At 34.4% G+C, this 13,374-nt stretch overlaps 1 protein-coding gene across 8 annotated transcripts in view; it reads left to right on the forward strand.

Moving 5' to 3' along the window:
* The window catches only part of Il33 (interleukin 33), a 168,478-nt gene extending 156,684 nt beyond the window's left edge, over positions 1-11,794 (forward strand). For 7 of the 8 annotated variants that reach the window (XM_040285741.2, XM_040285742.2, XM_040285740.2 and 4 more), the window contains 6 exons: positions 4,417-4,542; positions 5,002-5,124; positions 6,660-6,767; positions 7,327-7,377; positions 8,297-8,394; positions 9,831-11,794. In XM_040285741.2, the coding sequence (XP_040141675.1) occupies positions 4,417-4,542; positions 5,002-5,124; positions 6,660-6,767; positions 7,327-7,377; positions 8,297-8,394; positions 9,831-10,022 (698 nt within the window). In that variant the 3' untranslated portion in view covers positions 10,023-11,794. The remainder of the gene's footprint in view (positions 1-4,416; positions 4,543-5,001; positions 5,125-6,659; positions 6,768-7,326; positions 7,378-8,296; positions 8,395-9,830) is intronic. The other variant, XM_078047619.1, reaches the window with a different exon arrangement.
* The last annotated feature ends 1,580 nt before the right edge of the window (positions 11,795-13,374 follow it).

The following is a 13,374-nucleotide window of genomic DNA, read 5'->3' on the forward strand; positions in this document are numbered from 1 at the left end:
TATGCTCCTCACCTTTTCCATTAACACCTTTAAGGCTAGAAGAGACAACAGTGTTAAGGAATATCATTTTTGTCCTCTTCTGTCCTCCATGAAGGTCTGGCCCATGCACACTATTTTTTGGTAACCAGGGAAAACACTAATTTGACACTAGTTTTGGCCAAAAAATCATTATTAAATTAATCACTTTACTGAGTTGAAATGCTTTGTACAGAAACAGTTACTCCATGTCCCCAAATTCCTTCTTAATAAAGAAAGTATTTTTTGTATCCCAGGAAATAAGTGTTCTTTACAGATATAGGAATGAGGGAGTAGGGTTTATTAGAGTTTCTGATATTGATACCAAAGTTAAAATGTAACTCCTCATTTATGAGTTCAGGAAGTACTTATCTGCACCAGAAGACAGTGATAAAGATAATCCCAAAATATGACTTTGCAATACAACACATTTTTATCATCCCTTAAGAAAATTTCCTTTCCAATAATATCAACTCAGTACCATACTACAATAATAGGTATTTAAACACTTGGTAAAAAATCCAACAGAGACCTATGCAATTTATGACAGAGCTGAACCATTTCTCAAAACTCAAAAGTGCAAGAAATATCACCTTATTTTTCTAAATAATCTTCTGCTCTGAGCCCTCAAGCCACAAAGAACACGAACACACACACACACACACACACACACACACACACTACTTAATTTCCTTCTCAAACTCCCTTGGTTTACCTGGATATGACACAATTCACAATTCACAAGCCATAAAACTCAGTATCCATCCACACAGCCAGTCACACATTAGTTGACCCCTGGAAAATTTCACCTCTGTTGCCAACATGGTAGAGAACTTCATGACCTGGAGGAAAGACCCTCTCTAAACTTCTTCCCTTTCCAGTTTCCAGGAAGATATTCCCCAAGGTCAGGTCCTTCTCCTCTCCTGCTTCTGTTCCCCAACATCCATCAGTACTTTCTCTTCCTAACAAGCTCGCCTCCTTTATTCATGGACATATACAGCCTACAGAAGCATTTATTGGCCTGAACAGTATTATTTTTAATTGAGACAACTTTTCAAAATTAGGAACTTTTCATGAGAATCTATCTGTATAGGTTCTCTCAAAAAATCTAAAGATCTAGAAATACTGGGCCCATATTCCTGCATGACACAGTTAGTCAGGACTAGGTAGAGATCAACCCTTTTAGTTTAAATCTATTCATATAAGATTTTTCTGTTAGTAAAGGAACTTCAGTTTATACTGTGGACTAGAGGAAACCACTAAAAATGTTTAACTGGGGAATGATGTGTGAAAATAGAATGAGTGCCAAGAGAGAAATGGAAACTCATTAGAGGTCTACTGTATCATCTAGAGGACTGATGATGAAGGCCTGACCTAAGACAACAAATGGAGAGGAAGAACTACAATCCAGATATATGTGAAAGGTGACATCGATAAGCTTTAATGACATATTGACCAAATTGAAGGATGGAAAGAAAGAAAGCGATACTAACTTTCTGATTCTCACCTTTCTGATTTAAGAATTGATCAGATAATGGTAGACAGTTGTACTATTTTTCAAGAGAGGGGATTCAGGAGAAATATATTGAGGGTAGAGAAAGATAAAGATGTTTTATTTTTATAATCAACCTCATCCTCATCATCATTACTGGCATATTTTAGCTTGAGGTAGCATAGGTCATCCAGGTAAAGATGTCCATAATTTCATTCCTGAGGACATACATAGAGACAGAAATGCTTGAAGGTAGCTAATTCCAAATGCTCTGTGAAGAAAGTTCAGGAGAAAGACAAAAGATAGAGTTACAGTTTGCGGAATCATCAGCCACTAAGCAGATGTTTGAAGTCACTGGAGCAAGCAAGATTGCCTTGAAAGAAAGTTTAGAGCGAGAGAAGGCAAAGGAGAAAACCATATTGTACACTGACATTTTAGGCAGAGGAAGAACTAACAAGGAGACAGAGGTAAACTGATCAGAAAGAAACACAGGGAACCAGTGTACTTAGTCACATAGCAATAAGGGAAGAGGGATTCAAGAAAGGAAGTGGTCTCCAGAGTCAAATGCCACAGAGATCAAGATTAGAAGCAATGAGAAAAAAACATAGTGAAATAGGTATTTGAGGAAGAAATGAAAGATGAAGTTTTTCAAATCTGTCAACCATGGTGCCAAAACTACAGAAAGATTTCCAGGCCTCTTCCTATGTACTCACTAGAATTGCCTTAGGGAACTCATGCTGTTACAACGATGATATGAGAATTTTCTTAAAAGTCACACTAAGACTCTACCTTCAGAGAGCAGACCGGATGGAGACACAGGAATTGGTAATAGCCCTTGTGTAGATTTGAGCTGGTTCCCTGACACCAGTAGAACACTTTCTCCTGAAGAACCCCCACACGCCCTCACACTTTCAGCTGCCCAGAGCACCAAAGTATAACTTCTCCCAAATTCTTCCAATGTAAAGTATTTACAATACTTCAAATGTAGTCACATTCCCCATGAATTATAACCAGTGAATGTCCCACTAGATGTTAGCTCCACACATTCATACATTTAACTCTCTTCCTAACCCCTTTCCTTCTTTTACCTCCACAATACTTGTATATGTCATGACCCTTACTTCAAATTACCCAAGACCCATTTCTTTTTCCCTAGAGTCTACACTCAATATTAGAGATGACTACCATGTTCCCATGTGATGCCAAATATTACATAAAGAGAAGCGTATAAGGAATAAACAGATTTTTTGGTGTGGTCTTAAGCCTCTAAACTCTGAAGGCATGATGCAGTATAGTTAATAAAGTATTGCATTAAGTTATTGGGAGAGCAAGTACAATGCTGGCTCTGGCACTACTTAACTTTGTAAATTATTTTTGTAACTATAAAAGTACTTTATAACTGTGAGATACTGTAGCTGATATTTTTGAATTGTCAAGAGAAGTCAGGGAGTTCCATGGTGGAGTGGCCAATTCCTTGTTTAAACAGGTGAAAATACTCACAGGTCTTTAAAAGCATTCTACTAGGAAGGCAAATCTTCTAGAAAATTGAAAAATATCTTTGATTAGCTCCCAAAGTCAGGATTATTTTCTTTTCTGAATTACTGTAAATAATTAAAATTTAACTATATAGTATAAATTGTTTGATGGTTCATTTACTATATAATGTTGAAAATTGAGATCATCTGACTCGTGTTTATTTTTGGGGGGGGTACTGGGGATTGAACTCGCAGGAGCACTCAACCACTGGCCACATTCATAGCCCTTTTTTGTATTTTATTTAGACAGAGGGGTCTCACTGAGTTCCTTAGCACCTTGCTGTTGATGCAGCTGGCTTTGAACTCACAATCATCCTGTCTCAGTCTCCTGAGCTGCTGGGATTACAGGCATGTGCCATGGCAACTGGCCTGATTCATGTTTTAGTTTTCACACTGTGTAACTTTGAGAGGTTGTTATGATTTCCAATTTCCAACTGATTTTTTTTAAATTTGGCACAAATTTTTATTTGGCCAAATTAAGTAAGACTTACTGAATAACGATTAACTTTTCTACTTCAATTTTTTTAGATTTGAATTTGCACTTTGTTAGTACCTCAAACAGCAGTGTAGCATTTTCTTAAATGGAGGTAAGGTGAGAAAAGTTGTTTTTATATTAGACACACCTCAGTCATAACTTCTCATCAGCCTTGTAAATTTGGACAATTTTACATGACTCCTAAAAGCCTCAGATTATCACCTATAAAACTGGGATAATAATGTCTAACTTGCAAGATTATTATGAAGAATTAAGTGAAATATATAAAATAATTAGCACAGTACTTGGCCCACTGTTGACACTTAGAAGATGTTAGTTATTTTAGTGTCAATAACCTTCATAGAATATAGCTATCCCTGCAAACTTATTAAGTGTATTTTATGTAAGTAGATCTATTTTAGATCTCAGATTTCACATAGCCATATGTATTTCCTCTTAGGCAAAGATTTATGTTTATCACATGTTGGCTTGTAATTCCTCATATGGAATTCTGAAAACCAAAATGTTTTCTAAAAACCTAAAATTTTTCATAATTCATTTAGCAGCAACATATGATCTGAAATCATTTGTCCATTAAGTCCCAATCTGAATCTTTATTTTACTTTTTGTAAATTTTCCAATATTTCACTGTAAGATTAATTAATTTTTGACTAAACAGTGCTACACCAGCCCATTAAAGGTACTACATATGGATGATATATGTTCTATATTACAATGCTAAAATCTAAAAAAAAAAACTCTGAATTTTAAAACACAATTGGCTCCAAGAGTTTCTGGTAAAATACAGTGGATCTATACTTGCTTTCATCTGCTGCACTTAGGGTTTGCAAAAAGATAAAGATGAACAGAGTAAAACATAACAATTTTTCATTGTTTAGAATCCCAACAGAAGACCAAAGAAATCTGCCATGTGTATTGTATGAAGCTACGCTCTGGCCTTACCATAAAAAAGAAGGCCTGTTACTTCAGGAAAGAAATCACCAAACATTGTTCACAAAAAACAGGTAAGGGAAACTGTTTCATGGCAACAGCAATGGGTGTCTATTTGCCTTCACTTACCACATTTAAATACATAAATTTCTTCCTCACCCAAAAGAGTAAAGGGGCATATAAAGAGTTTTTAACAGTATGAAGGATATACGGTTATGTTATAATATTAAGTATAAAAATAAAGGATACAAGATTATATATAAATAGGTTTATAATATTTCTAAGTAATTTTATTAAAGGGGCAAACTAGAAGGCTAAGTGATTGCTTTTGGAGTGTTGAGACCATAGGTGATCAGTTTTCTCCCTCCCAGTGTGCTCTGCTAGGGTATAAATACGTCAGGAGGTATTAATGCCATCAGATCATGGGGTGTCATTTACCACTGTCAGCAAGCAGACTTAGAATCATCAAAAGGAAATGGCATGTATGCAGAGTGAGGACTGATGGTCCATTCCTGTTCAATTCTGACCTACAGGTGGAAAGCACAAAGAAATACATCAGTTATTTGCTGCCTATCAACCTGCTATGGAGCACTCCATCTTTGAAATAGCTAGGACCCAAGAAAATACTAGAGCACTTGACACATCAAGTATCAGAGGTGTGATGGGTCATAGGGGTGGTGTTGGGGGGAGGAGGGAGGTAAGACACAAGTAGGCAGCTCCAAATTTGTTTTCATATGTATCAGGAACCTCTGTTTGATGCCGATATGCCCATTTAGTGGTATCCAAACAGGTGTGACTGATCTAACAATGCTTGTATATTCTATAGTTAGCACATCATCATGATTTTGAGATGCTTGTCATTTGGAATCCTATATATGTTATTCCCACTGGAAATACATTGTCCTTTGAAAGAAAAAGATCTATTATTCCCCAAAATTCAACTTTTGTCCATGAAAGGAAACGAAGATCTATTATTTTCTGAAATATAATTTCAACATAATATATTTTAAAGTTACAATGGTTTTCAATTTTATCACCTACTTGCACATAAATTCAAATTGCTGGTAACTATCAGGAAGTGAAGAGGGACTCGGGGTGTAGCTTAGTGGTAGAGTACTTGTCTAGCATGTGCAAGGCCCTGGTCCAATACCCAGCATCAAAGTGGGTTGGGGGAAGAAGTGAATGAATCATCATTCAGGAAACTTGATAAGTAATTACATGTTGCCACTTAAAGCATTATTCCTGATAAAAACATATTAAGTTCACAAAAGTAATACTGAAGTTTCTCACTAAGGATCTTTAAATCACTTTGCTTTAGAAGTTCACATATAAATTCAATTTTTAGTGATCTCTTTTATATTTTGTATATTTTTTAGTATAATTCTGTTACATAAAGAAGATACAGTGATTTTTTTCCCCCTGCAGGCCCTATATCAGTACCCCCTAAATCTGAACCAGTTTATCCCTGCATGCTTTAAAAATATTATCATTTTCGGGCTGGGGTTATGGCTTAGTGGTAGAGCACTCGCCTAGCACATATGAAGCCTTCGGTTCAATCCTTAGCACCACATAAAAATAAATAAAATAAAGGTATATAAAAGTATATTGTCATTTTCTATGTGTGCTGTGACATTAAAAAATGTTAGGAATATTGCTCTAAGTATCTCTGTTTTTTAGCTTAAAGGAGAGAACTGTGATTATATCTGAATTCCCCTGGACTATAAAAGTCTTTAAGTAACCACATTTTGTAGATGGGCATTCATTTACCTATGTCTATCAAAATATGTCCCTTCTTTCCCACAGTTCCCTAGACCTGGGAAGCCAAAAAATGAAGGTTTCTTCAGGCAATTCCCATCACTTTTTCAGCTTCTTTCTCCCCACCAAACCCTCCCATACACATTCTAGGTGCTCCTACAGCATTTATTCAGGAGACTAAGCACTTTTAATCCCATCCAGGTGTTACACCTCAGCCTTTGAGCTACATAAAGCTTTGTGCCAAAGGCTTTCATCTATTCACAACTAATGACAAAATGTAGCTCAAATTGCAAAGTAAAAAAAATTTTGAGGACACACTTCAAAAAACAATTTGTCAAAAAAATTATTCATGGTAACAAGTTTTATTCCCAAGAACAAGTTTTATTTCCCATGGAAACAAGAATTTCACTTATTATAGGAGTTTCTTTTTTCACAGAATCTTGCGCTTCCCTGAGTACATACAACAATCAACATGTTCGTTTTATTTGGGAGGATGGAAATTATGTGACCAATGTTGAAGACCAGCCAAAAGATCAAGAAAAAGGTAGAATATTTCCTTATGTAAAATTATGTAATGATGATTAAAAAAATAAATCTACCAAACTATCAACAATGGATTAATTTAGATACAGCAAATAGATTTAGTTATATTTGCTCATTCTAATACATTGGCAGTGGACACCTGAACATCGCTACATTGAGAAGGATTCAGAAGTTTAATTAGGATTACTTAATGCAAGAATATAGATATTAAGAGTATACATTTTGTGAACTATGGAAGGAGGAGCCACATGTATTTGCTATTGCTAAATTACCCACTAGATCTTTCTAGCCTTATTAATATCAATAAATTATAATCTTTAACAAAAGGAATATACCACTGCTATCAACATCATAAATATTTAATAATAACTGTGTTGAATTTATCAGAGCAAATTTTAAGACCTTCAAATTTTAAGACCTTCTCAGAACCAAGAAATGTTTGCTTTTGTTGATGCATAATAAAAAGGCGAGGATATTCTCTGATGTTATGAATATGATGGAACTGAAACCTTTTGATAAAAATGTATCTCAAAAAAGTGATCTTATGCATTCTCTTTCAGACAAGGTATTACTGCGCTACTATGAGTCTCCATACCCCTCGAGCGAATCAGGTAATTTGGAGGCTTAGGTATTTGTAGTGCTGAAATTTGTAGTAAAGATAAATCCAAAATACTCCATGGGAAAGGAAGATTGTTTCAAAAAGCTCTCTCCAACCCACGTTCACAATAAAATCTTAGATTCTTACAGGATTTATTCCATCGCATTAATTTTCTAGATTAATACTTAGGATAAAGGTTTGGCTGCATTTAATAAAAAAATCTGTCTTACCTAGGACTGGAATGGCAGTTCTGCTCAAAGTTTGTCCAGACACACAGCTTCTACACTGTGGCTCTATCAGCAGCTACATGGTTCAATATTCCTAGCTACGATGGCAATGTCCAATCAGTGAGACAGAGGAAAATGAATGTACAACTAGAAGTTACACCTAAGAACTTAGTCCATTGCTGTATGAAACCATGAGAAGCAGGCTAGGAAATCTTTTATTATTATATATAAAAGGAAGTAGATATTAGGGGACAACCATGTAAAGCCCTGTAGCTTTACAGGCAGACAGGGAAGCTGATGCCCAGAGAAGTGCCCATGAGTCACAATTCTTCAGTTGGAAAACATATTTTTTAAATACCAACCTCTCTCCTTCCAAAAATTCAGAAGAACCCTCTTCTTTTTAATAATGACTCTTTTACTTTCATTTGCGTGCAAATATCTTTAAGTGAATGAAGTAGTTATTTTATTTGATATCTTAGACTCTTTTTCTGGGTGTTTAAAAGACTTAAATTAAAAATGAGTCTCAAGTTTTTATAATTTAAAATTTATCTTATTTCTTATTATTAATTTTATAATTAATGACAAATGAATCTGTGTATTTGTTATGTACAACATGAATTTTTGAAGTATATATACATGGTAGAATAGTTAAATCTAGCTGGTTGAAAACTGCATTACCTTACTAATTATCATTTTAATTGTAAGGTGATGGTGTCGATGGTAAGATGTTGATGGTAAATCTGAGTCCTACAAAAGACAGAGACATCTTGCTTCATGCCAACAACAAGGCGCAGTCTGTGGAGGTAATAGATACACAATTATATAATTATGGTGATTAACTCTATCCATGTGTATATATTTGGGTATTGGGATATTTTGAAGAAGGAATTTTGTTTGTGGTGTTGTAAATAAAACGGGTACTACTAATGACTTGCTTCTGCAGTAGGGGAAGGAGAAAAGTATATGTGACCTTGTTGCTAAAAATCTGGAATCTCCCAGCAGCACAGAATCACCTGAGTGTTTGTTAGAAATGCAGGAGTTCAAGCCCTCCAAGGAATGAATCAGGATTAGCATTTTAACAAATTCTTATGGCTGGGGATATAGCTCAGTCAGTAGAGTGCTTGCTTTGCATGCACAAGGCCCTTGGTTCAATCCCCAGCACACACACACACACACACACACACACAAATCTCTAGGAGATGCACAATTTCATTACGGTTTGAGAAGCACTGCTATACAGGTTTATCTCAGTTTCTTTTTATTTGACTTTAGGAATTATGTTCTAAGAAATGTTTTTTGTAAAATATTCTTACACTCCAAGTCTGGTAGCTGGAGATGCAGCACACATTTCCATGTCAAGATTTATGGATATTGAAATGATCTCATTCTCATAGGATTCACTGCATATTGTTTACTTAGTAAAAGGCAATATTATATTGATCATGACAAGGAACTATAAATATCTTGAAGAACAAATAAACCAAAGGTAGAAGCAAGGACAGGAACATGAAAGTATAATACAGAAGATAAATTACATAAATACACAAATTTATAAAGCTAATTAATACAGTTATATAAGGTATTAACATAAGTAGTGGTCAGTAACTGGCATTTTCTATAACAAAATATCCCTAAGTATATATAACACAGTATCTAGCATATATAACTATTCAATAATAAGAAGTAACTCATCTGAGCTATTAAATACCAAGCACTTGCTAAGTACTATCTCATTTAATCCTTATAGTTACATCTATGATGAAGCTATTATATTACATCATACACTTATATTTCAGTTGTTACTGAATAACAAACTATCCCCCAAACTTAGTGATTTAAAATAAAAATTGTTTATATTATTCATACATCTAGATGAGAATTAACTGATCTAGAAAACTGGCTAGACTAAAATATTGAAGTTTAAGAGAAAAGCAGCACACCCAAGTCTTAGCATATATTACAAACCAAGGGTACAAGTCCAGAACTATTGCATTCAGATTTAGGCATTCTAAGTCATATTGCCTCTCTAAGTATGCTATCCATCAGTAAATCAAATTAAATCATACCACCCATTACTTTACCCTCTACTCATCTGCCCCACCTCCTTTCTCAGTAAGCAGGCTTACTGGAAATACCAAGTTATAGATTATTATTCCCCTTCAGGTTCTAACATATGAAGGGAAAGTTGATTCTGGACCTTTGACTCACGTATTGGTTGCTTTTTCTCTTGTTTCCTCAGCTGCAAAAGTGTAAAACTCCATTGCCAGACCAGGCCTTCTTTGTCCTTCATAAGGAATCCTCTGATTTTGTTTCATTCGAATGTAAGAGTAATCGTGGAATGTATATAGGAGTCAAAGATAATCAGCTTGCTCTGGTGGAAGGAAAGAATCAGACTAGTGATAATATCATGTTTAAGCTCTCCTTAATGTGACAGAGACCTGCAGGATCTGGTTTGGGCAACCCAAATGGTACCACTGGAGGACAAGAGTGAAAGAGACAGGCAATATCTAGGGGAAATAGCTTAGAATGCTGTGGAATGTTTTATTTACTATGTGTACAAATATTTTTTTCTAATCCTTCAGTTGTTTTCTTTTTCTTTGTATTACTATATATTCAACAAAATTATGAGTTTATAAAACAAGGTTTTGGTAAAAAAAAAAAATCTGCTTTTTGAAGAGATATAAGCTAACATTTACTTTTTTCTAGATCCAGTCCAGAAAGAATTTCCACATTTAGAGTTTATATCTCTTTAGAGAAGAGTCCATAACTCAAATTGCTCTTTAAATAGGGATCCATTTTAACGAGATACATGGTTTTCTCTTATTCCAAACAATAGATTCAAACACTAGAGCTGTTAATAAAAAGAATAAATACTGCATAGACTTACTATTTATCCACTAGAATAAAACACTGAGTGTGTTTATAAATGCCCTAGGTAACACTTAGATTGGCTCTTTTTGTGAAGAGTTATGGCACTTCAAATGCCTACATGCTTAGGCAAGTAATATAAAGGAAAGGATAATTTGAAACTTAAGAAAAACAAATTCAGTATTGATAAAATGAACAATTTTACCTCTGTTTCATTTCTTAAATTCTGATTTAATATGAAATAATTTTTATATAGACAGTTAACTTTAAACAAGGCCTTCCTACATTAGAAAACAAATTTCAGTTCACACATGTAATTGAAATTATTGGTAATATCTAACAAACTGAAACATTTTCTTAAAATACTAAGTTATAGTAGAATGGTTAGGACATTCAAGTAGCATGGGATCCAAATACTATAATGAAACCAGAAGTCCTCTAATTTACTAAGGCCCAAAAAAGACACAAAATTAACATTAAAATTTCAATAATTGGTTGCCAATCACATTTATGCATACTATGTCCTTCGAATCCTACCTTCCAAGATCTATGACTTTTGATATGCTCATCACCTTGGGTAAAATTTCTTCTAATCCTTGCTCTACATGAACACAGCAGGTCTTTTTGTTGTTTAGCTTCTCAATGACTCTGCTTGGATAGAATATTCATTTAACTCTGTCCCTTCTTCAGTTATTTTAACCAAGGTATCCTTTGGCACCACTACCCCCACGTTCATTTCCATTTCATATGAACTCTACATGTTTACCTTTATTCTGCTTTGTGTACCTGACAATGTAGAATTTTTACATACGGTACCTAATACTGTAGAACTTTCACCTACTGATGGCAGAATTGTTCACTGAACATCTTTGTGTTTTACTGTTACTAAGGTACTAAAATTAATGATCATATAATAACATTTTGAACTAGTAAATGAATGGTTTTTGCTTATTTCAATCTTTAGCAATTTCTATTATAATTTTCCATAGACATGGTTTATAATTAATGGCAAATATAATAATAGAAAATTGATGACATGTAACCTCTGCTGAAAGTGGACTTTGAAATTTTTAATTCATTGGAACCTAATGTGTATAAGATAAAAGATGCTGAGAATCATTGTATAAAAATTATGCAACTGTAGAACAATATATCATTGTTTCATATTTTGTTAAAACTTTATTATAGAGACAAAAATAAAATAACCTATATCATTTCCTTCAAAAAATAGTAAACATTGTGTGCATCTGTATGATATACTTAAAATAATTATAAACTAAATATGTCCATGATACTGTTTGTAATCCTGAATAAAACTATACTTTTTAAAAAGAATGCATGGCTATAAAGATTTTATCATAAAACAACTCAATATTCTAATTTTTTTTCTTTTTCTTTTTTCTTTTGGTTCTGGGGATTGAACCCAAGGGTGCTTAACCACTGAGTCACATCCCTAGCCATTTTTCATATTTTATTTATAAACATGGTCTCACTGAGTTGCTTAGGGCCAGATAAATTGCTGAGGCTGGCTTTAAACTCGCAATCCTCCTGCCTCAGCTTCCTGACCCACTGGGATTACAGGCGTGTGCCACTACACCCGGTGAATATTCTGAAATTCTTATGTGAAAGTAAGCACACCCTAATTTATCAATGTTGGTTTCTAGAGAAAGTCAAATATTTACTGATATTTTTGCTAATTCAAAATCAAGTAAGACTTTTGCTTTTGTCTTCTCAGTGCCTGGTAGAGAAGCCCTTACAAAAATGTTAGATGATTTTTACCCAAGATCAAACAGCTAACACATACCTTCACTAGGACTTAATCTGAGATTTATGACTCCTTATTTAGATATCTTTTAAGTTAGCTATCTGATTTTGTTTTTTCTTTTTTAAAAAATTTTCTACCATTATCATAATCAATGTTATTTAATTAAAATATTCAAGGTATTGTTACTTAATTGCATGTTTTTTTGATGGCCCATAGTATACAATACCAGACGGAATGTGTCCATTTAACTATATCAGAAATGATAATTATGTCAAAACTTCTTTTCCCCTCATATTTATATTTTGTAAGTTTCTATGTATTTTTGGATACCTTGATATTTTAGTCAGCTTTTTGTCACTGTGACCAAAAAACCCAACAATAACAATTTAGAAGAGGAAAAAGGTTTACTTTGGCTTATGGTTTCGGAGGTCTCAGCTCATAGACAGCTGACTCCATTGTTCTGAGTCCAAGGAGAGGCAGAATACCAAAGCAAAAGGGTGTGGCAGAAGAAGGTTTCTTAAGACATGGCAATCAAGAAGAAGAGAGACAGGTACACTCAGCAGGGACAAAACATATATCCCTAAGGCACACCCTCAGTGACCTACCTTCTCAGCCACATCCTATCTGCCCACAGTTGCCACCCAGTTAATCCATTCAAGTGGATTATTGCACTGATTCAGTTAAGGTCCTCATAACCCAATCATTTCACCTCTAAGCTTTCTTATTTTGTCTCACACATGACCTTTTGAGGGATTCCTCATATCTAAACCATAACACTTGAAATATGGTCAAGAAAATTTCATTTGAATGAGTGAAGTCATTTAGAATTGGGGGGAAATAATTAAGAGTTGAATTTGAAGGGGGCACTTGGAAAGGAAATTGCTAATCTAATTAGAATGTAGCACCTTGAATTAAGTCTAGGATGATGGATTCATAATCTCTACTTACACAGAACAAAACAAATCAGAAATAACAATTTCAATCTTTGTGCTTCATATAAGAAATTTCAAGGTGAACAGTGAAATCTTCAAATGAGATGGTCTAGTGGAGATTGGGTCAGACTTGTCCCCAAATCCCTTCTTCCCTCATACTATGACCTGTACAGACCAGAAATCTCATCTCCTATTAGTAACTAATTAATTACATACCA

Source organism: Ictidomys tridecemlineatus, chromosome 4, assembly GCF_052094955.1.
Source record: "Ictidomys tridecemlineatus isolate mIctTri1 chromosome 4, mIctTri1.hap1, whole genome shotgun sequence".
Classification (NCBI taxonomy): Eukaryota; Metazoa; Chordata; class Mammalia; order Rodentia; family Sciuridae; genus Ictidomys; species Ictidomys tridecemlineatus.